The sequence below is a fragment of the Pelodiscus sinensis genome, chromosome 1 (genome assembly GCF_052426305.1).
Source record: "Pelodiscus sinensis isolate ZL-2025 chromosome 1, ASM5242630v1, whole genome shotgun sequence".
Taxonomy (NCBI): Eukaryota; Metazoa; Chordata; order Testudines; family Trionychidae; genus Pelodiscus; species Pelodiscus sinensis.
The window spans coordinates 70,420,158-70,444,987 of record NC_143052.1 but is presented as its reverse complement, the minus strand read 5'-3'; the positions used below and the strand labels follow the sequence as shown (position 1 = coordinate 70,444,987).

The 24,830-nt window shown below is 44.2% G+C and overlaps 1 protein-coding gene across 4 annotated transcripts in view; it reads right to left on the bottom strand.

Moving 5' to 3' along the window:
• Window positions 1–24,830, bottom strand: part of ZDHHC17 (zDHHC palmitoyltransferase 17) — a 123,473-nt gene that overhangs the window by 79,728 nt on the left and 18,915 nt on the right. For all 4 annotated transcript variants that reach the window (XR_012904821.2, XR_012904822.2, XM_075932172.2 and 1 more), the window contains exons 2-3: window positions 6,994–7,097; window positions 2,793–2,915 (exon numbers count right to left, since the gene is read on the bottom strand). Coding sequence is in view for 2 of the 4 variants with exons in the window: in XM_075932172.2 (XP_075788287.1) it covers window positions 2,793–2,915; window positions 6,994–7,097 (227 nt within the window). In the remaining 2 variants the exon portion in view is untranslated. The remainder of the gene's footprint in view (window positions 1–2,792; window positions 2,916–6,993; window positions 7,098–24,830) is intronic.

Here is a 24,830-nt window from a genome sequence, read left to right as displayed (position 1 = left end):
CACCTGTAAGACAAATTGAATTATCCACATTTAATCTGTAGCAATTCATATTTATAACATATGTGCAGTTTTTGTGAGATGAGATAATTATTTTCTCTACTGAAGTATGCTTTTCCTTAAGAGATTAAATTGTAAAATGATGAAGTTAGCTAGCAAAAAAAAATTTTTAACACGTCTTGCCAGAAACCTTAATATAGTTTCTTCAATGCAGGTCAATGGAAATATCTGTAAATTAAGGCTGAATCTATATGCAAAATTTGGTCTCAGATCAAGATTTCAGGCACCCTAAAATGTGGAGGTGTTATATCCAAGTTTCTTAGCTCAGCCCAGTATATAGCAAGAAACCAGATGTTAAATTCAGATCTGTACTCCAAAACAACCCTCCAAACCATTATTAATATGGTAGATGTTCATTCTGGTTCATTACCATCTTACTTTTCAATAAATTATTTTGCTAGCATGTCGTGTATGAAGTAATCATATGATAAGAGCACAAAACACCAAGTTACACAAACATCTACAACAGAAGAAACATTAAGAATACTGAGTCTGTTTTAAATTCTAGATGCCAACAAAGAAGTTATATATCAGTAACTGTTTCCCTCTTTCACAGTGAGTAAGGCCTGAATGCAACCTTAGAAGTGACAATTACAGAGTTAACATTTGCTTTTAAGTTAATAAACGGGAGCAAATGCATAACCAAACTGAGTTTTTTATAGACAAGTTTGCAGGTGAATTTAGTGGGAGATGTGGGAGTTTCTAGAGCTTATGGAGGTGAGTGAATAATTACACTAGCCAGAAATTAGTTCTTACCTACATCACTTCTATACTTAAATCCCTCACAAGGGAACTATGACTACTTGGGGAGGAAAGAATAGTTCTGTTTCAGTGCTCATTCAGTCTTTGGACTCTATTAAGAATAGCGCCAATTGAGAGTGGAGTATTTGTAATACAAGCACGTCATTAAAGACATCAACCATGATCAACGCCTTGTATTTACTGAATGAATAAGAGAACACAAGTAAGATTACAAGATTACATTTTACCAACTGCTTTCACAAAACACTGTACCTTTTTAATGAAGAAATATAAATACCAGACAAGAATACATATATTTTAGTGATTTAAGTTGTTTAAAACATCTTTGACATTCCAGCCACTGCTATTGTCAGATAAGCCAGAAGGAGAAGGAAAATTAGAGGTATGAAGAAAGGAAGAAGAACAGGAAAAAGACAAAACTCTCACTCAGAGTTCTGATTGCCTGAAGAATCCATGTACCTTACATTTTGTTATCAACTGGGTACAGAGATGCTCCCTCAAAATGATAGGGAAAGGTGGACTACTGCCTGCCTTTTATCTAATAAAATGAAGATATCCATGTACTTGAATTTAGAGATATGGCCATAATCAATGTTATCCTTTTACACTTTTCTATGACAGTGTAAAAGGAGATTAGTTGCCTTTGCCAAGAGAACTGCAACACCACTTATTTTTCCTGTCTTGCAAGACTAATGACTAACATACTTCCATGTCTGTATGTCACCTTTAGTGGTTCTGCATAATGGAAAGCAAAATGAACTGCAATAAGAAAAGAGTGCCCTTAAAAAGCAAATAAAGGCAACCATCGTCGCCTGGGAATAGAAAACAACCAGGTCTGGTGGCCAAAGAACCTGTAATAACAGATGGGACCTAAAGACTAAAGACCTAGAGAACCTTTTTGTGCCTAATTTTTGTCTTTTCATATATGGTTGTGTAGTGGCTGCACATGCACTTTAGAAGTAGATCTACTTTGAAATCTGCACTCTGGGTCATTGAACTGGATTAAGTACTCTACCCCCACCTCCTCCTTTATAAGAAACCCCACCAAAATTGCCAGGGTTTTAAATCAAGATTCAATTTATATTATGTGAAAGGAAAGAGATTATAACATTACTTAGGCCATGTTTTCACTAGACATAAGATCCATCTTTCGGAGTTGGATTTAGCAATTCTAGATAAGACTCACTGAAATTGAACTCAGAGGGTGCCCTTTCTCGCTGCCAGTACTCCTGCTTGTGTGAGGAGTAAGGCTTCCAACTACGGGAACAGTGGAGCAACGCAAAACAAGGTACATCAACTCCAGCTACGTAATTAACATACCTGGAGTTGCATATCTTGATTCAACATTCCCTATGAGTATAGATCTGGCCTTACTGTAGTCTCTGTGGTTCAAAAAAATTTAAAGAATTTTTTATTTGGTCATCATTTCTTGTATTCCATAAGACAAAAAACCCTGTGAAAAGGGAATATTTAAGTTCTTTTTTTGTATTAGATCAAAGGGACTTTACCTTAGTTGCCTAGAAAATTCACTACCTTCTTCCATAAGATTCCTTTTTCTCATGGAGGAGAATTTAATATTCACAAAAGAATGAGATATTTCAAGGTCTCTGGCTGCATGATCTGTTCTTCTGTATCATCTTCCGAAAATTAGAAGTGCCATTCAGACCTGAGAATTTTGCAGTAGCCTTTCTGCATTTCAAATATTCCAGCTGAATACTGTTCTGAAAGGTTTAACTGACCTGAAACAGGCTTGGCCTTGCTGCTAGGCATTTAACAAGTCTTATTCTTGGACATTATAGCATCCCAGAGATTCTGCAAAATATCTAAATTGCAGTTTCTGGCTTTTATTTCCAATTTTAAGGCTAAAAAATTAGGTGGTTTAAAAAGGAACTGTAAAGACTATTTAGCATTATAAACACACACAGAAATTGCTTGCAGACATTACTGATGTTTAGCTATGCATTAACACATACTTCACCAGATCTATCCTGTTGTTGATTGCAGCCCAATGGAGAAGTGTAACATTTTCTTTGTCTGGCTGCCGTACATCATAACCTGCTTCCACCAATTCTCTACACCGTTCATATATTCCATACCTGGAAGAAGAAATAAAATTCCAATTGCAGGCAAAAAAATATCAATATGGAGGGAAACAATCAGGAACTCAGATACCACAGAGAGAAGCATAATACAAGAAACTTTCTTTGTGTGCTTAGATGTTCTGTTATTTCCATGTAGACTACCGAACTTTTAGCATATGGTAGCAGGGTACATGTGGAGAGTTAGCATGCTGTACATTTACACCCTGATTTTCCATACACTAAGTCACATGTATAGACAAGTCCAAAGTCCAAATAACCATGCTATGCAAGTGTATGTATGCAATTGTGTGTTACAGAAATCAGGAGAGCAGCACCTGTAACGCATCCAAGGCATACCATTGAATTCACCTTCGCTAGGGGATTGGGACCTAAATCCTCAGGCATAGGAATACATGTCAATGTATAAGCCTCTTTTGTACACAACCATTTTGATAATGTTTGAAAAAGAGATTGTTTGACTTTTGTATAAATCAACATAAAATACGAAAAGATTAGAAGAAATTCTAAATTGTTTAGTCCCATTGAAATAACTAAAGCCCTTTTTGCATTTAATATATGTAATCTATTTTCACCTGCATGTCCATGCAGTCTGATGGGAGGAAAAAGCGAGAGTACTGAATGATTCAGGTGAAACTCGGTCAATACTTTATGTATAAACCTGGGGTGGGGGACATAGCACAACCTTAACTTTATAGAATACCATAAATGGCAGGCCAGCCATTCAGTCTGCCAGTGCAGCCCATATAAAAGTACAATTCTGTTTCTGAATGCAGAACCCATGACATCAAAGATGGGATGAAACATCTCCTCTTCCATTACCAAGGGAATTTTAATAGTAGTTGTCATTCTGTCATCTATTTCATCTATTTCATAAAGTAATTCAGTGTTTCTCAAAGTGGGCTGTGGGCCTGCTCTGGGAAAGCCACTAGCAGGCTCACACTGTTTTGTTTAACTAAAGGGTCTGTAGCCACAGAGCCTTGCGGCTCCCATTGGCTCTGGTTCACCATTTCCAGCCATGAGGCAGCAGCAGCCCCTGTCTGCGGGGGAACTTGAGCTCCTCATGTACAGAGGCTGCTCCGACATGCCACGGAGCAGCCTCTATCTGCAGTGGAATACAGAAGCAGCAGCATGGGGGAGGGGAGAGGCAGCAAGAGGTGAGCAGTCATCTCAGAGGAGCCAGGATGCATGGAGAGCCAGCTTAAATTCTGGCTTCCTGCATGTAACGACTCCCACCTGTGCCCCTCATCCTCCAAGATGCTGCCTCTCTGTTAGAAGCAGCAGCGCAAAGGTGGGGGTATACAGTTCTGCGGGATCCAGTCCTCACGGGGAGCTGGCTGAAAGCTGGCTCCCCATGGACACCGTTTTCCCCAACTTGCTGCCTCTGTACAGGTGGAGAGGGAATGCGTGTAGTCATTTGGATAAAACAGTAAGCCCAGACTCATCAGTTAATCATTTAAGCAATTGTGTGCTAACATCCCTAGAAAGACTCACCATCACAACAGTGGGGTGGGTTTTTTTTGCAGTATAAATGTGTCCTATGTTAATTATATCTTATAAATATTGATCACTGAAAATTATATTGTGATTATCTGTAGGAAACCTATAGACATTATTCTGATGACGGTAACACTAATACAAGTTGTCAATGATGATTTTATCAGCAAGCCTAATACTAGTTAGAGACTAATCTGATAGATGTAATCCATGCAACATCATTTATTTGCCTACCATTCTGCAATTGCAGAATCTCTCTTCAGGCACTAAGTCCAGAAGCACAGATTTTCAGACTTCCACAACTATAAAATCACTAACTAGTCCAAGAATAAGGCAAATTAAAGGTTAAACCAGTCACAAAAAGAATAGTTTCAATACATTTACAATATCCAGTGAAGTCACAGATGATGGATGGATGATTGTGAAAACTGTAAGTCAGCCAGGCCTCAGGATGCTAAAGTTACATCTCCATATCAAAAGGATTTAAATTACAGCTGCAATCTATAGTAAAACAAGATGGTATTTTTAATCGTGAGCCTAGATTTATTGATTAATCCTAACGACTACATGCACAACAAAGGCAGCAAGGGTGGGGGAGACAGGAGCCAGTGCCCATGGCAAGCAGGCTTGAACCCTACAGAGCCACTTGCACCCCGCCTCCCACCTCTGCACTGCTACCTCTAATAGAGAGGCAGCAGTGCAGAGGGTGGGAGGAGCCAGGCAAGAGCCATTACACTTTTAAGCCAGCTCTCCACACATACTGGCTCCACAGAGACGCCTGCCCCCCTCTTTTACTCTCTCCCCCTCCCTGCCTCTATATCCCACCACAGACACAGGCTGCTCCATGGGATGGTGACGTAGCCACTATCCGCAGGGAGCTCAGGCCCCCATGTGGACAGGAACTGCTCTGCATGATCCCTTGCAGACAGGCTCCTGCTTGCCACCCTACTGCCACCTCTGATACAGAGACAGCAGCGTTGGGTAACAGGGGGCTCCCCAGGAGCGGTGCTGGGAGCACACTGGCTGCTGGCCCCAGCATGGGGGACTATCAAATAACTGTGTAAGATTCGATGAGATTACATGTTTATTTAAGAAATGCGTGATGAGGCTTTTTGGCCTCAACAGGCTGCAGGCAGCCAGCCGCCATCTTACCTCCCTGCACAGGCCCGGACAGCTCCCCTGCAGAACCCGGTAAGCACTAGGGTTGCCAAACTGCCTTCATATTGAGACGGACAGCCTGGGATTTTCACCTTCTGGCTGGGAAAAAAAAAATCAGAAAATACCGGACATTTTAGGTGTCCGGTATTTTCTGATTATTTTTTTTTTAACCAGACAGGAGGCAAAAATACCGGACTGTCCGGTTCAATACCGGACTCCTGGCAACCCTAGTATCCCCTCTCCCCAACCCATCCAGGTCACAGCTCCCTCCCAGACCCTGCACCTCCTCCTGTACCCCTCCCCCAGGCCAGAATCCTTTCCTATGCACATACCCCTCCCTGATCCTGCACCCCATTCTCCTGTCCCACATCACTACCCAAACCCTCTGAACCCCTTCCTCCAGGTCACAACTCCCTCCCAGATCCTGCACCCCCTCCTACACCACTCCCTCTCGCCAGAGTCTTCTTCGGGACCCTTCACCCAAAGACCCTACCCCACATCATAACCCTCTCCTTCACCTGAACTCCCTCTCAGACCCCACACTCCCTCCTGAATCTCAGTCCAGTCTATACCATGCTCCCTTCTACCCCACCTGCCAACCCAAACCTGTGCCCCCTCTACAGAAGTGAGGCCCCTAACCACTGTCCAAAATCTTGGAGTGGCCTTTCATTAAAAAAATATTGCCACCTCTGTCTCAGACCATTCACAAAACAATTTTATAATATGTCATTTGCACTCAGATATTATGGTTATGAAAGTCATATATACTCCTGAATTGCAGGAGGATCAATCAGCCTCTTCTGCTACTTTCTGAATTGCATATTAACATAAAATAAGAAACTGATTAATCTCTAAATTATCTTTATTTTATGTAAATTAACCCCTATATAAAATACACTTACCCCATTAGTACAATCACAATGATTAAGCTCTACTGTACCACTTATTTACAGTTCAGTGAAACTGTAGACTTAAGAGGTGATCAGGGGAATCCAATTTATGCACTCTAACTGTGCTCCAATGGTCTTAACACTTAAAATCAAATAAGCATTTTGTAACTGTGTGATCCAGCCCACACGGTAGTTTATTTGTATTTTAAAACATAAGGAACAGCCTTAACAGAAAGAAAAACTAATCTCAGAAAGCATTTAATCTCTTCTCTATCATCCACTCCAGCAATAATCTAAATCTCAATACTCTGCAGAAATATTTCTGTATATTTTCATAAAGCATAAATTTCCCTCCAAAGCATTTTAATTCAATTTTCAAATCCTATACTATAATCCATCAGCTGTTTCCGAGAACAAAAAACATAAATTATTCATTCAAAATATATGCAACTAAAAGAGATTTTCATTTTACCTTCATTCCAGTAGTGAGGATATTGACAAGTTTAAAACTACAAAAACAACACACTTACTGTGTCGCTTTGACAATGTCCCATGTGCTGTAATCATCAATGTGGCTTTTCCGTCCAAGAGAATCACTGTATCCAAGGTTATAATGGCCTTGGGGCTTGATTTCCTACAAAATGGAAATCTGCTATTAGGACATGAGATTCAGGTTTACTTCTAGAATTTTTAGAACATTAGTAACTGAACAGAATTTATTTAAAAATATTTTCATATGAATACAACAATATTATATCCAGTTGAACACAAAATAAAATAACTTAAATTTGACCAGGCTATATGGTCAAAACTGTTTAAATATTATGAAATATAGCATAGCATTCTTTAATAAATACATTTTCAACCCAAAGACGACAACATCTGTAACAACTGCCATATTTCACTCCACAGATGATGCCTATTATTTGTGTAGTAGTAAAGTGCTTTTGGGATACTATTATGGTGACTATAAGCTAGGGATGTTAAATATCAGTTAATTCAATAGTCAAGTAACCTCATGAAATTCTACCAGTTAGTCGATATTCTATAGATCCTGGGGGCAGCCACTGTATCAGAGGCAGCAGCACTGGGTGCCAGGCGAGAGTAGGTCTGCAAGGGGAGCCATTTAAAAAACCAGCTCCCCCTCACAGACCGGCTGCCTGTCACCCTGTGCTGCTGCTTCTGAGAAAGAGGCAGCAGCATAGGGTGGCAGTAGTTCCTGAGCTCCTGGACCCAGCATGAGCCAGGACTGAGCTGGGCTGCCTGTCCACCCAGCTCCTAATATACTTTAAATGCAGAGCCATAGTAGGGGTAGGTCCCAGACTCGTCACAAGCGAGGCTGCTGGTCAGCCTGCTAAAAAATTTACTGGCAGGGAGAGGGGGTGAGGGAAATGCACATAGTTTATAGCATTAACCTATAAAATACTGCTTATCAGTTAATCGAATATACTATTACATCCCTGCTATAAGCTAGTTTCCATAGCCTATAGCAACTCTCTGACCATAACTAGGAATTTATCAAATTGGCAATAATCAAGTTTCAAGATTCTGTGACACACAAAATACCCCATTAGCAACATTTTATTCTGAACACGTAATATGGAAAAGAAAAAATAAATCAAATTTCCTCACCTTACTTCAGTGGGGGGAGGCAGGAAAGATGGGGGTTGGGAGGGGTGCCTGAGTGCATAGGGGGCTGCAAGGAAGCAGAGCAATGCAGCGGCCTCTGTTCTGCTCCGCCACCATCTCCCAGGCCAACCTCATGACAGCAAAAAGCAGAGAGCCCCTGCCCAGACTTGCAGGCTCGCTTTGGAGATGGCGGTGGAGCAGAACAGTATGTTGCATTGTTCTACTTCTCCACAGCTTCTGTCGCTGCAATGAGTGTGAGGGCACCAAACAGTGTTCCCTCTAACATTTTCCATTCTTGAGTGATTGAATTGTCTTTTGGGTGGGGTGAAATTTTATTGTGCAACACCAATATTGAGGTAGTGTGTGGATACGCACAACTAGTACAAACAAAAAAATCTATATATACACTGTAAAACTCCAATTGTCCGGCATTCAGTGGTCCGGCACTCCTGATAGTTTGGTACCAACTGGACCCCCGGAAGAGCTCTGGCCAGACGGACAATTGGAGCTGCTCTGCCCCCGGCTTCCCCAAGTCCGCAGCTGGTCAGTTTCAGCAGCGGCTGACTTGGGGAAGCCGGGGGCAGAGCAGCTGGGGTGCTGCCGGGTTGGTCCCACAGCACCGCCCTCTCCCACGCTGCGCAGTTCCCCGCCAACCCCCTCCACCCCCACCCCAGACCCTCATAGCCCCCCTTCCGGTACTCCGGCATATCTGATAATCCGGCACCCCCTGGGTCCTAAAGGTGCCAGATTATCGGAAGTTTACTATAAATATATATTTGAAACAGTCCATAGGTGTAGAAGAAAATATATTAAAACAAGGGATAATTAACAAGGAGCAATGCTAATGATGTTTATTTAATATGAAATCAAATAAAAAGAAAATTAACACTATCCTTGGAGCATATGAATTATCATCCTAACAACTCAAGCTAGTAAACCCACCAAAATGCATATTATCCACACATAGCTCAGCTTTAAGATGCTAAACCAATCTATGAGTCAACAGTAATAGTCATGCTCTCCTTCCAAATATTAATACAATATTTTCCAACACTAAAAAAGTGAGTAAAAGGCATTCACTCAGACTTATACAGTTTCTATGGGGAAGGTATAGGATCCATATTATACAAATACAAGTGAAACAGACCTGTAAAAGTTTACAGAGAAAAGTTTTCCTGGTTTGAAACTTTCACCAATTCAAAGTTGTGTGTGTCACCAACTCAAAGAGTAGAAACCCCAGACCAAATTAACACATGGGTTCAGAGTTTGTAGACAGATCCATGTTTCAAAGAGCTTGCAAATAAGGTTTCACCCTATAAAACAACTAACATCACACCTGGTACTTGCTACTTCTGACTCCTTAGAGCCAGAACTCTACCAGATAGCAAAGATCTTGACTTAATATAATACTAATTAATACATGATAAATTGTAACACAAGATTCAAAAAATCATTAAGATCAGAGTTTTACATATCTACAACTCTCCAAAGAAATTCTGTTAAAATAATCCTTTTCTTTCTTACCGTAAGCCATTAACACCTAGGTAAACTTTGCTTGAAATGTAATCATGCAAATGTCCTGGAACGCGCACACACACAACAGACACCCCTCCCAGCCCAGGAGGCTGGAGGAAAGTGCTGGGTTTCTGTCTCTACCTCTTCCTCTCCCCCCCTCTCCAGGTTTCCCAGTCAGAAAATGGGACTCTCCAAACTCCCGTACCCTCTAACTCTCTCCAGCCACTTACTCCCACACTCCTCCTCATCTCCCCAAACTCCCCTACCCTACAACTCCCTTCCCCCACCACTTAATCCCTCCTTCCCTCCTCATCTCCCCTGCCTACCTGCTCTCGCAGCTCCTCCATTTCTTGCAGCAGCTGCTGCTGCTCAGCAAGATGGCCCTTCCCCCAGCCAGTTATCTGAGTTCCCTGTGCAAGAGCTCTCAGTCTCTGGGTGGGGCTCATTAAACAGCTGCAGAGCTGTGTGGCTTACAGAAAACCTTGGTGCCTGACCCACTGTCAGTCCCAGCCCACTCAGGGACCTGCAAGCTAACCTGAGTATGGAGGACCATTCCATTCATAGGATGGTTGGGACAGCCGTCATGGAGCCTCCCCAAAGTTCCAGGCCCAGGGTGGCCACGCTATGGTCAGGACAGCTCTGCACACACATTCGCCAGCAAGGGCACTGAGCTAGCAGCCAGAAGCCGCTCTAGCTGAGGGAGAGAGTAAATTGCCCTGTGTGGCAGACGGGGCCAGGGGACATGAGGGGCCCACTGGCCCACTAGGAGGATTTTAGAACTGGCACTGACCCTAAGGTAAATTGAGTTTGAGACCACCCGATTTAGCACATATGTTTAAGTCACGGACCATGTTTTTCCTCTAAGGTACAGTGCCCAAATTGTTAACATGCTAACAAACGTTAGCTGTAGACTGTCTCAACCATTAATCACTTCAGTTACATCATTATGGAACTTCTCTTTACATGAAGATTTTGTTCTCCCTCATCACTATAGTTCTTCAGGGTCATACATGAACTTATGCTCATCCTCATCAGCACATTAAACTTGAATAAGCAAAAATAATATTTAGTAGTCCAAACCAAACAAAAAGATTGCTTTTCTCTCTCTCAGTTATAAATTACGTAACATTTTAAAGGAAAGATTAAATGTCAGTTATCTCATTTAGAAATATAGTTTATTACAACTCACAGTGCAGTAAAAAGATTGCTGAACACCTAGATAATACAGAAGAAGTGATTCTTTTTAGCAAGTCTGCAGGTATAATGGGCTCAATGAAGCAAAAAACAAGTTTCATAAACACCTTCAACTATTTCCTATTTGGAGAAGAAAATATCTTCCCTTATAGCATCTTAGGAATGCTTTGTTTATAATTTTGCATCTGCTCCCTTTCTGAAGCAGAGTTTGAAATGGGTAATTGTTTGCTCACTCACCACATTTCAATAGGTCTCAACATCTTAGTATTCACAGCTAACTAAAGATTTTGGAAGTCAGTTAAATTAAGAAGGGAACTGTACCCTAGGGAAGTGAAAGGTTAACTGGTAAGCACCGCCCTTAAAGATTCTGGTTAACCATTAACCAGTGGGGGCTGCGGCAGCTCCCCAGCTGCCACAGGAAGGCATCTGCACCAACACCATGGAGGGAGACTACTATTTACAGGCCTGCTATGGTCATCTGGAGCAGCCCCTGTTCACGGTGGGGACGGGCACCCCATAGGCTCTGTTCATGGGGAATCTGGGTGACGTCCGGAGCCTAGGCAACCCACAAGCAGGGACTGTTCCATCCACACATAATATTTAACTGGTTAACCAATTAAACAGGATTTTACATCCCTACAAATGGTCAGTCGTAGCCCTACTTCCCTCCCAAAAAAGAATCAATGAGCTGAACCCATGTTAAAAAGAGCATGTCCAATCTGCTTTAATAAAAGTTTAACCATAAAAAGAAACCAGTATCTTCAGAAATAACAATTTCTGAATACTGAATGATAATATTTTTCCTCATTGTTAATTTAGTATCTAATGAAACAGGTTGGAAATGGATTATCAATCTCTTATAGTGAGTTTATGGGACAATGCTACAAATGCCATGGCAGCCACTAGCATCAGGCTCAATTACTCACATAGTTCTTTTAAACTTTTAAAACAAACAAAACATCCCAGTTTATTCTTGATAAATGTTCCTTTAGTCAGTGATCTTTCAGATTGTTGGGATGAATGAATGTGGTTGTACTTAACAGTGTTTTAATTAATATTAACACTTGCTTAACATAGTCACAACAGAATTTCACCCAGACATTCTGCATCAAGCCCAAAAACCTCATCTTGAACCAGAGCATATCTTTCAGAAGATAAATATCAGAAGAACTGGAGGGAAAACATGAAATAAATAAGTTCCTGATCCCACTTCTATGAAAATGTATCCATGTGTCCCACCACAAAAGCATAACACCTGCAGCAAATTTTGTTACTTTGCCTTGGTAGAAATAAGTCTCACCTTAGGTCACGGTCACCTAATTTACTCAACTACCTGGGATTGCCATGAAGCAAGATTTAGGCCACAATTTCTGGAAAAGCCATGCAAATCAGCTAAGTCAGGATAGGGAAATCCGCAGGGGATTTAAATATCCCCTGCGGATTTAAATAAACATGTCTGCTGCTTTTTTTCCGGCTTGGGGAAAAGCCGGAAAAAAAGCGTCTAGACTGGCGCGATCCTCCGGAATAAAGCCCTTTTCTGGAGGATCTCTTATGACTTTCCCTATCCTGACTTACCTGATTTGCATGGCTTTTCCGGAAATTGTGGCCAGTGTAGACGTAGCCAACGTGTCAATTCACCCTGTAGGCAGAAATTCTCTAGTTTTGCTCTCTTTCTGCAGGTGAATGATTTGGAAATTTTGAGCAAATTTTTTCCTCTCGCAACAGGATGGCAAACATTTTCCATTACAGAAATTATTGAAAGGGTTAAAAAAAAAAAACCACCACCAGCTCTAGCACTGAAACGATGGGAGATACAAAACTCAAATTTTACTTAGGGAGTTTCATAATAAAGATGAATACTTCTGAGTGAATTATTTAGTCACAAGCCACTAGAACAGTGGTCTCCAACCTTTTTATGCCCAAGATCACTTTTTAAATGTCAGAACAAGCCAAGATCTACCTCATCCTTCCCCCAAGACTCCATCCCTTCCTTGAAGCCCCGCCCTCTCTGTTCTCCTCCTCTCCATCATTTGCTGTCCCCAGCCCTTATACACTTTTAAGATACGGCTACACTGCCGCTTTTTTTTTCCCTCCAATTCTTCTGTAGGAAGAGGTTTTTCCAACATTGGGCCAAATGTCAGAAAAACTCCTTCTTTTGGAAGCCCGCTTATTCCTCGTGGAACAAGGAATACAGGGGTTGCCGAAAGAGCATGTTTGCTCTTTTGCTAAAAAAAAATCGGAAGAACAAACGCATCCCTGGACATGGAAGAGTTTTTCCAGGATAGCCCAGAAAAACTCATAGTCTAGCCGTACCCTCATTGGGTTGAGACAGAATCCCCTGGGTGTGGGAAGGGGTGAAAGGTGCAAGCTCTGGGAGGGAATCTGGATACAGGAGGATGTAGAGAAGGTGATGCTGGCTTGGGGAGGGGGCTCCAGGCTGGGGAATGTTTAGGTCAGGTGGAGGGTTGGGGTGCTGAGCAAGCCACAGGCTTATGGATGTGAGTGTGCAGGAGTTTGGGTTGAGGTGTGTGAGAGGCTAAGGGCAGGGAGTATGATGGGCTCAGGACCCAGATTTGCAGTGTGTGGATGATGCAGAAATGTTGTGGCAGAAGACTGAGGATGTGGGGGTGAAGAAGTCTGGGGATGAGAGGCGCTCAGGACAGGTGGTTCCAGTGTATGATAGGCTCAAATTTGAGGTCGGGGGGGGGGGGGTACAGGAGTGTTATGATGCTGCAGCCAGATGTGGGTTTGGCCCCAATTGGGGTTTGTTGGCCAGGCTTCATTTTTAAATAAAATTTTATGTCAAACACAAAAAGTTTCAGCATTGTCTTTATTTATGAGAAGGGTGGGGAACCTGTTTTGAAACAGGGGTCACTGACCCACAGAAAAGTCAGCTGGGGCCTCACAAGTGAGATGCAAAAACAAAAAAACAAAAACCGCCTCCAAAACCCTCCAAGCCTCACTAATGTGGCCCCAACTGTGCTGGTGGGAGCAGGGGACATGGTACTGGGGAAGGGTGCTAGTGGGTGCTGGGGTAAGGACAGGGTGCCAGTGGGGGCAGGGGACAGGTGATGGGGCAGGTAGCAGGCTGCCAGTGGGAGCTGAAGCAGGGAACAGGTTGTTGCAGGAGGGGAAAGGGTGCTGGTGGGGGCAGGAAATCCCCGGCACTCTCATCTTCCCGGGGCTCCTACCCTCTTCCCCCCTGCAAAGGAAGCACATCCTGGCACACGCTTCCTCCGGGGACTGCTACCCCCCCTCCCAGGGGAAGCACGTCCCAGTGCACGCCTCCTCCAGGGACTCCCAACCCTCCTACCTACCCTCAACTCCCCTCCCCCCCCCCCACGTGCAAGAAGTCCCTGGCATGCCACAGACCTGGGTTCTGGTGCTGTGCCAGTTGTTTGGGGGAGGGGGAACAGCCAGCGCACTTCCTGAAACCCCGGAAGTGGTGCGCAGCTGCCGGGCTTCTGTCCGCCCTGCAGGAAGCCGGCACTACTTCCATTGTCACTGAAGGTAGATAGTGGGGCTTCTTTGGGGTGGGGAAAAATGGGAGGGTCCCAAACACCTCACGATCTACTGGTCAGGTCCTCCCGATCGACCAGTCAATTGCGATCAACAGGTTGGTGACCACGTCACTAGAAAAAAATGTACTTTGCACATGCATGGTACAAGAGATACTACTTTTACCACACAATGAATATTCAGAGAAGCTGAATATACAGAACTTCTTAGCTTCCTGGATTATTCCAAAAACTGCCAAGGTAATTTTCAAAAGTTTTATGGTAATGCCAAACTGTGTTGCAATCTAGTAGATTATCAATCAAGCTGATAACAAAAGTCAGTATCAATTTGCCCCAGCTCTGAGCAAGGATTGCCAACTTTCTAATCATACCAAACCGTTGCCTCTCCCTCATCCTACCTTTTGCCCCATAATCTTCATCACCAGAAGTTACAGATCCAGCACCCAGGGTGGGGGCAGCGTACAGAGCTCCCTAACCCCTGTATCTAAAAGCCAGACCTGATGGCCACTTCCAGGAGTCATGTAGAACCAGGACAAGCAGGGAGTCTTCTGACTTAGCCTTGCTGCAGACCAACTAGACTTTAGTAGCCTGTTTAGTGGTGATGACTGGAGCAGCTAGTGCCCCTTTTTGATTGAGCACTCCAGGCAAAAACCATACACCTGCCAACCCTATTTTGGGCAATAAAGGTTAGTATAGGAGTTATTGTCCCAAAATGTACAGGACAAATACGGGAGTGTGATGGATCATCCAAAATAGACAAAGTTCAGAGGGGCCAAGCAGGCCATTTAACTTCCCAGGCTGCACCTGGAATAGGAGTCAGGGAGCAGGGAATTATTAAATGAAGCTCAGCTAGACAGAAATGCAGGAGGATGGTTTCTGTATAAAGCCCAGGAACTGAAAGCAGAAAGGGAGTTCAATGAAGTAGTCCCTGGGGGGGAAAGGAGATGGTTTTGGAGCTAGAGAGATAGGCTGCCTGCAATTACTCGCTGGAATGAGAGAGCTTGAACTGGCAAAGCCAAGAAATGGGGAGAGCTGGAAAGGCAGGAAACAAGAAAGGCAGCAAGGTGTGGGATACGGCAGACCCTGACTATTGGCCCAAATTCCTCTACCAGCCTTTGGGAAAGTGGTGCAGACCAGACAGCAGAGAGCAGGCTGACTTGAACACATCTCTTTAGAAGGCTTTGATACCTAGGAAGGGGAGAACCCCAATGACCTGGCCAGAGGCCCAAGTCACTAAGAGGAAGCTGCCAGTCCTGAAGCAAGAGGAGCTGCAGGATGAAAGAAGACAAGTTGAAAGACATATAGAAGGGCATAACACCTGGAACGAAATAAGCACCAATTGCATCCAAGAGAAAGCTTTAAGAGACACATAAGAGGCACTAAAAGACCGTATTTAAAACCGATACTTTAATAATTCATAAACCAAACCATATGAGATAAGGAAATTACTTACCTTGGTGTAGTAACGATGGTTCTTCGAGACGTATCCTCCCGTGGGTGCTCCACTGTAGCCGGGCACGTCCCGGCACCACTGATTGGAGTTTTGAGCAGCAGTAGTCAGCCGGACCACACACACGCATGGTCAGCGCCTCACAGAGTTCACGCCCTTTTGCACATGTGCACGGTCCGGCTCCCGCCAATTCCTCCTCCACCCAAGTGTCTGAAAAAGACTAAGAGGAAGAACAGGAGACTCCAGAGGGGGGAGGAGGACAGGTAGCAGAGCACCTATGGGGACATACATCTTGAAGAACCGTCATTTCTGCACTAAGGTAACTTCTTCCTCCTCTTCGAGTTATGTCTCCGTGGGTGCTCCACTGTAAGTGACCGTGTAGCAGTACTCAAGAATACCAGGGAGGTGGGTTCCGGAGTCATGGTCTATTTGATGTTGCTAAGGGTAGTGAAGTGTCCGCAGCCAACTGGTGCACAATTGCGTAGAGTTTCATGAAAGTGTCACTGTCTTTCCTATGGCTGGTCGAAATCATGTTTCTGTCGTCTATTGTACAGGTAGTCATGGCAGAAGGCAGTGGCCCCACGGTGATACAGAGGCAGGTGCATATCTGGGCGAGCTACAGCCAGAAGGAGACCATCGCCTAGAACGTGACTGTTGGTGACGATAATAGCTGGAGTAGTAAAGTGTACGGTTGCAATGATAACCGTATTGGTAATGTGATCTCCTAAGTGAGGAACATCTTGGAGAATATGCACCCCCTTGCTCTTCCCAATACGAAGCGTGCGGGGACAGTGTGAGTGAATGAGGAGGTATTACAGACTCTCTAGACGATGGTGGCGGGGAAAGAGAAAGGTGCTTCGTATGGTGACAAGAATCTCTTCAGGGTACCACAAGAAATGTGGATAGAGATCTTCAATGTGACAAGTATGGAAAAGCCTGCCATTCTGCTTGAAGGTGTGCAGGACCGGTGACCTCGGTGCCGGTGGAGGTGGTGTTGGTGCCGGTGAGAATGTAGGAGAAATGGAACTCGGGCTCCCATATCTGTTCATCTTTGCAGGGGCTTTCTTCGGTGCTGAGAAAGCATCAGTCCTCCCCGGTGTTGGGTTGCATTGTCACCTGTGCTCCAGAGCTGCAAGTGCCAGCGGTTCCACAGTGGCCGGTGCCGGGGTCTTGGCAAATGGGGCTGATGGAGCAGACATCGAACTTGGTACTGTCAGACCCTGTGGGGTCAGCACTGAAAGTGCTGTCTTTTTTGTTTTTTTGACTGGAACCACCTTTGAACGTGAAGAGGCAGTGTCAGGCATCCTGGGCTTCTCTCCGGTGCTTACCCTGCTCAGCGGGACTGGTTGGAAGGAACTTGCTGGCGAAGCCCATGTCTTTTTTGCTAGAGATGACCCTGGAGAGGACGCACTCCGTTTTTGTGTGGTAGCAGGGTCAGCGGGAGCCACGGACGCAGAGTCTGATGGCTGGAACACTTTGTCAAACAGAATCATCCGGAGGCGCATTTCTCTATCATGCTGGGCCCTCGCTGTTAATTTTGAACAGAGAGAGCATTTCTGAGGCACATGAGCCTCAACCACACAGCAAATACATGAAAAATGGCTGTCTGAGGCCGGCATGCGTTCACGACACGTGTCGCACTTCTTAAAACCAGGAGAACCTGACATCTTTAATTTGATCTTAAGTCTTTTCATTTTGGGAGTGATGGGGGGTTTGAGGCCTGAAAAGGGCCAGCAACAACGAAGAAGGTTTTAGTTGTTTTTTTTTTTTTTTAACGTGCTACGAACTAAGAACTATAACTATTAACTACAAACTGACTAGTATTAACTATAACAACTAACTAGTAACTCTGTTTTCCTGATTAGACAAAGTTGAAGAGAGGAGCTCGCTCCGTCTGCGGCCGAGAGGAACTGGCGGGAGCTGGATCACGTGAGCATGCAAAAGGGCATGAATGCTGCGAGGCGCCAGCTGACTACTGCTTCTCAAAACTCCAATCTGTGGCTCCGGGACGAGTCCAACACCTACAGTGGAGCACTAAGGGGACATCACTTGAAGAATTACTACACTTGTGTTTCCTATAGAACTTCCTTGTTCCACAGGGCAAACAGTCCAGAATGCTTGGGGGAGGGAAGGATAGGAAAAGAGTAAGAGCTTAGTCACTGTATTCTATGTCTAATGTTTTTTAAACTTTCCACATTGGTCAGAATGATAACATGACAAGAATACAATTCCTTGGTTCCTTCAACGCCATTCTGAAGACAAAGGATGTAAACTTATAAAGAATCTATGAAATAAAGTTGGCCTCATTTATAATGGTGGTATACATTAGCAAAGAACTTGTGCCCAAATCATCAACATGGAGCATGTTTTCCTATTTCATACTCACACTAACTTGTACATTGGTAGGCCTTTCAACATTCCATTAGCCAGAAAGTTAAGCAGGAAAATGATATCCTAGTGCTACTTTTCCATCTATGCAAGAGCCTTGTCCTAATAATAGCAGCATGACATATATTGCGAAAGCAAATGAGGATCAGGCATAGTAAAGCTGATGCTCTAGGAGTGTGGGAAGGGAGCTACATTACATCTGCAAAAGAGGAAGTACAGGCAGTCCCCGGGTTACGTACAAGATAGGGACTATAGGTTTGTTCTTAAGTTGAATTTGTATGTAAGTCGGAACTGGCTCCAGATTCAGCCGCTGCTGAAACTGATCAGTGGCTGACTACAGGAAGCCCTAGGCAGAGTTGCTCTGCCCCTGGCTTCCTGGAATCAGCCGCTGATCGGTTTCAACACCGGCTGAATCTGGACTCCTGGGACAGAACTGCTGGGGCACTGCCGGGTAGGTCCCCGCAGGACCAACCTGGCAGCACCCCAGCTGCTCTACCCCAGGCGTCCCGCAACAAAAGCCTGGTCTGCTGGGGGGGGGGCGCACTAGCTGCGCCCCCTACCCCCCAGCAGACCAGGGAGACCCAAGCAAAGCCGCGGAGGCGCAGAGGTCCCGCTGCCTCTGCGGCTTTGCTCCTGTCTCCCTGCTGTGCTGGGAGAGTCCTCCCCCAGCACAGCAGGGAGACCCGAGCAAAGCTGCACAGGCGGCGGGGTCCCCCGCCTCTGCGGCTTTGCTCCTGTCTCCCTGCTGTGCTGGGGGGGAGTGCTGGCAAAAGACCAGCTTGGCTTAACAAGGAGATCTTGCATGATCTCAAAATCAAAAAGGAGTCCTATAAAAAATGGAAACTAGGACAAATAACAAAGGATGAATATAGGCAAGCAACACGGGAATGCAGGGGCAAGATTAGAAAGGCAAAGGCACAAAATGAGATCAAACTAGCTACAGGCATAAAGGGAAACAAGAAGACCTTTTATAAATACATTAGAAGCAAGAGGAAGACCAAGGACAGGGTAGGCCCACTGCTCAGTGAGGAGGGAGAAGCAGTAACAGGAAACTTGGAAATGGCGGAGATGCTCAATGACTTCTTTGTTTCGGTCTTCACCGAGAAGTCTGGAGGTGTGCCTAATGTAGTGAATACAAGCAGAGAGAGGGTAAGTTTAGAAGATAGGATACACAAAGAACAAGTTAAAAATCACTTAGGAAAGTTAGATGTCAGCAACTCACCAGGTCCTGATGAAATGCATCCCAGGATACTCAATGAGCTCATAGAGGAGGTATCTGAGCCTTTAGCTATGATCTTTGAAAAATCATGGCAGACAGGGGAGATTCCAGAAGACTGGAAAAGGGCAAATATTGTGCCCATCTATAAAAAGGGGAATAAGAACAACCCGGGAAACTACAGACCGGTTAGTTTAACGTCTGTCCCAGGGAAGATAATGGAGCAGGTAATTAAGGAAATCATATGCAAACACTTGGAAGGTAATAAAGTGATAGGGAATAGCCAGCATGGGTTTGTGAAGAACAAGTCATGCCAAACTAATCTGATAGCTTTCTTTGATAGGATAACGAGCCTTGTGGATAACGGAGAAGCGGTGGATGTCATATACCTAGACTTTAGTAAGGCATTTGATACGGTCTCGCATGATATTCTTATTGATAAACTAGGCAAATATAACTTAGATAGGGCCACGATAAGGTGGGTGCATAATTGGCTGGATAACCGTAGTCAGAGAGTTGTTGTTAACGGTGCTAAATCCTGCTGGAAAGGGATAACAAGTGGAGTTCCGCAAGGGTCTGTTTTGGGACCCGTACTGTTCAATATCTTCATCAATGATGTAGATATTGGGATAGAGAGTACGCTTATTAAGTTTGCAGATGATACCAAACTGGGTGGGGTTGCAACTTCTTTGGAGGATAGGGACATAATTCAAAATGACCTTAGCAAGTTAGAGAAATGGTCAGAGGTAAACAGGATGAAGTTTAATAAAGAGAAATGCAAAGTGCTCCACTTAGGAAGGAACAATCAGTTCCATACATACAAGATGGGAAGCAACTGTCTAGGAAGGAGCATGGCGGAAAGGGATCTAGGGGTCATAGTGGACCACAAGTTGAATATGAGTCAACAGTGTGATGCTGCTGCAAAAAAAGCAAATATGATTCTAGGTTGTATCAACAGGTGTGTTGTAAGCAAAACTCGTGAAGTCATTCTGCCGCTCTACTCTGCACTAGTTAGGCCTCAGCTGGAGTACTGTGTCCAGTTCTGGGCGCCACATTTCAAGAAAGATGTGGAGAAATTGAAAAGGGTACAGAGAAGAGCGACAAAAATGATTAAAGGTGTGGAGAACATGACCTATGAAGCCAGGCTTCATGAACTGGGCTTGTTTAGTTTGGAAAAAAGAAGATTAAGGAGGGACATGATAGCGGATTTCAAATATCTAAAAGGGTGTCACAAGGAGGAAGGAGAAAATTTGTTCCTCTTGGTTTCTGAGGACAGGACAAGGAGTAACGGGCTTAAAGTGCAGCAAGGGAGGTTTAGATTGGACATTAGGAAAAAATTCCTAACTGTCAGGGTGGTCAAATATTGGAATAAATTGCCAAGGGAGGTGGTGGAATCTCCCTCTCGAGATATTTAATAACAGGTTAGACAGACATCTGTCAGGGATGGTGTAGACGGAGCTTGGTCCTGCCTTGAGGGCGGGGGTCTGGACTCGATGACCTCTCGAGGTCCCTTCCAGTCCTATGATTTTATGAAAGCCGCAGAGGCGGGGGACCCCGCCGCCTGTGCAGCTTTGCTCCGGGGCAAAGGAGCAAAGCTGCACGGGCAACGGGGTCCCGCCGCCTGTGTGGCTTTGCTCGGGTCTCCCTGCTGTGCTGGGGAGTCCCTCCCAGCACACCAGGGAGACCCAGAGCAGCTTTTCTCGCCCCGGAGGACGCGGTGGCGGGACCGCTGCGCTCTGGGCGGTCCCGCCACCCGCGAGCTCCGGGGCAAAAAAAGCCCCGTTCGTAAGTGCGGATCCGACATAAGTCGGATCCGCCTAAGTCGGGGACTGCCTGTAGCTTTTCAGAAACAATATCTTTTCAGTGTCAGGATAAATCAGGCTCTTATATGAAGGACTAGTGCTGATACAAAACCTAAATATATAAAGTTTTAAGATGCAAATTGAGGCATAAAATAAAGTATGACAAAGTCCAAACAAATACCTGAGGCCAGGTGTACACTAAAAGGCAACATTTTATCAAGATACACAATTCCAGCTATGTTAATTACATAGTTGGAGTTGACATACCTTGTTTCAAGTTTCCTGTCCATCCCAATACCAGGAAGCTGAAAAAAGCAAATTCTCCCATCAGCTTCCCTTACTCCACACAGCAGCAGGAGTACTGGTCACCAACAGGGGTGCCCGCTGAGTTTGATTTATTGATTCTAATTAAGGTTCGCTAAATTGAACACTGGAAAAATCAAACACAGCAGTGTTGATTTTCCATTTAGTGAAGACTTAGCCTGGATGTTGGCCCTTTTTTACTTTAAATTTGAAAAACAATGCCACGTAACGTTCTCTCAGTGCCAGTAACTGTATCTGTACAATTCACCCATAAAGAAAATCACACAGCCCCCTTATTGCATTCCAGTTCCCTGGTTCTCAGTCAGCACCTACGCCCGGTACAGTGACAAGTTATTTAAAAACTCTGCTCACTGTACAAAATATTCTTCTGGCCCAGAAGGGTCAGCCACATTACACAATCAGTATAAATACCATGTTTCCAGTAGGGATGTTCAAATGTGTTTATTAAAGTGAATGTGTAAGTGCTGAAAACTACAGCAGTTACAATTATACAGGGGAGGGGAGAAGGTTGGCTCCCCAGGAGCAAGTGTGTACAGGAAGCAGGCTTTTAAGCCAGCTTCCCATGAGCTCTAGCTCCCGCCTGCCCCCGCTCCACACACTGCTGCCTCAGACACAGAGGCAGCAGCTCAGGTGGGTGGGGGAGACCAGGAGGCTCCGCAAGAGCCAGTACATGCTGAGAGCCAGCTTAACAGCTGGTTCACTGCACACACCAGTTCCTCTCTGCCTTGCCAAATGCTGCTTCCTCTAATACAGAGGTAGCAGTGTAGGGGTGGGGGGGGGGGGGGCCTGCGTGTAACTATACACATTAAACTATGAGCCAAGGCTTATCGGTTGACCATATAAACCAGGGCTACTCAACTTTGGAAGCCCTGGGGGCCACAATGATACTCATAAGTTGCAGCCTTCGGCATGTGCTAAGTGTGGTTGTATATACATGCAAATATATATGCAAATATATGCAAACAGCTTCTTTCACACAATGCCCCGATGCTCCCAGCACCTCCTCCTTGGGGGCTAGAAAAGCCAACACCCTGTACCTGTCTGTTCCAGCCCATCCGTACGCTTGCGTCTTTCAATGCTCACCCTGCCTGGGAGACACCTCGCCATTGTGGAGCCTGTTCCCAGTGGAGGCCATGTTCAAAGGATCCCACCCACGCACTGTGTGTTGAGCCCCGCGTAAACCCAAACTGCACCACATGTTGCAAACAAACAGGCCACAGGCCGCTTGCGGCCCATGGGATGTGTATTGAGTAGCCCTGATGTAAACAATTAAACTTTCACATCTAGAGTTGCAAGCCAAATGTTTAGTGTGCAAAACTAAATGTTTATTATATAAAAAAAGAAAAACCAAGAATAGAGATGTTAAATGGTAAAACAGTCACACACACACATATCTAGATATCTATATATCTATATATATATATATATACACACACACACACACACACACACACTTAGAAGTCACTTAGAAGTCCATCAGGTTCCTAGCAGTACTGGTAGCACTAGTAGGGACTGGTAGCAATACTGACTTGAAAGTCCTTTTGGATCATAACCACAGTTTGGAAGAGGGATGCAGTCCTTTGTTCAGAGCTTTGTTTGTAGAAAGGTTACTCCAGAGGTAAGAAGCAGAACTGAAGACAAACTGCTGAAGCTGCCTTTTATTGCCTTTTGACATGCTGCTTGTGCTTCCACAAGCTGCCTAGCACATGGCCTGAGAGCCTTAGATTTCTGTCTGCAGGCATGCCCCTGCATTGCACAGTTGATGGCACTTGGTAGGCTGTCAAGCAAGGTAGGCAGTTCTGATGCAAACCACCTGGGGGTGTCACCCAGAAGCATAGCACAAGTTTTGTAAAAGAGATATACATACATATCTATAACCCAAAATACAAAGGTAATACCAACACATACATGAGATTATCATATGTGACAAACTGTAACATTTCTGCAGATATCTTAGATGGCACATATGCATAACTCATAGAAATGTTACAGTATTAATATTCATAATATCCTTAAGTGTTTCCTATGCAGCATGACACATGCAGTACTTGTTTGCTGGTGAGAGTGAAAATCTGTGAAAGAATCTAGAGGTGCATACCTCATCACAGCACTTGCTTCTTCAACCTTTTCCTGTAGCTCCTCATCTCCCTGTCAACTGTACACCGAAGTATTAAGCAATGCAACTCCAACCACAACTGACTTCAGAGGTGCTGCAGCAGGCAGCAGATGTGATGGTCTGAGGCACTCTATACCAACACTTCAAATGTGTGACTGATGATACTAGTTACATTTTCCCCCTTCCACTGGAAATATCCAGATTACTAGATACAGAGCAAGTTAAATGAAAACTGGGCATAATGTCCATCACATCCTGAGGCACTTGTCATTATCTCAACCAGAAACTGGAGAGCTCATGCCCAGGGAGAGAAAAACACAAAAGTCTTCTTTTACAATTGTATGTCTCCTAAGTGACACTAAGGGTACGTCTAGACTACCGCGTTTTGTCGACAGAAGTTTTGTCGACAGATACTGTCGACAAAACTTCCGTCGACAAAGAGCGTCCAGACACATTGAGTTCTGTCGACAAAGCAAGCTGCTTTGTCGACAGAACTCCGTAGTCTGGACGCAACGTTACAGGCAATAATACCTTCTGTCGACAGAGTTCTGTCGACAGAAGGTGTTATGCCTCGTAAAATGAGGTATACCAGCGTCGACAAAACTGCTGAGTTCTGTCGACGTTATGTCGACAGAACTCAGCGGTAGTGTAGACGCTGGTATAGTTTTGTCGACAAAAGTCCACTTTTGTCGACAAAACTAGGTAGTCTAGACACACCCTAAGAAAGAATGCATCAGAGGTCCACACTGCTTACAGACTTATCTCCAAACAAGTCTGTGAAAACAGTTTAAACACCAATGTCAAAATTAATCTCTACATTGACATCAGCAAATTTGTGCCCATTTATCAATTTGGCTCCATTACCACAGTCATTCTAAAACTGGAATGGAAAGATTTCTTCAGACATACTCAGGGTATAGTACTTGAATCCAACATCAAATGTTGTGTTTTGCTAAAGATTCCTAAAATACTTAGGTAAAAAATGCCTTTTTTGTATCCTTTAATTTAAAACCATGTGCAGTGTTTATACTGCAATATAAACACAAGAACTTCTGAACAAAGCAAGTGCTTTTGAAACATCTGTTGCTCAAAAGGAAACAAGAACCACAAATGTTTATTTCCTAACTTGTAACATGATGCAGAATTAACTAGCTGAATTACTCAGACATTATTTCCTTTTTCTGTAAATATTTCACCAAAAAATATGTTTTGTGG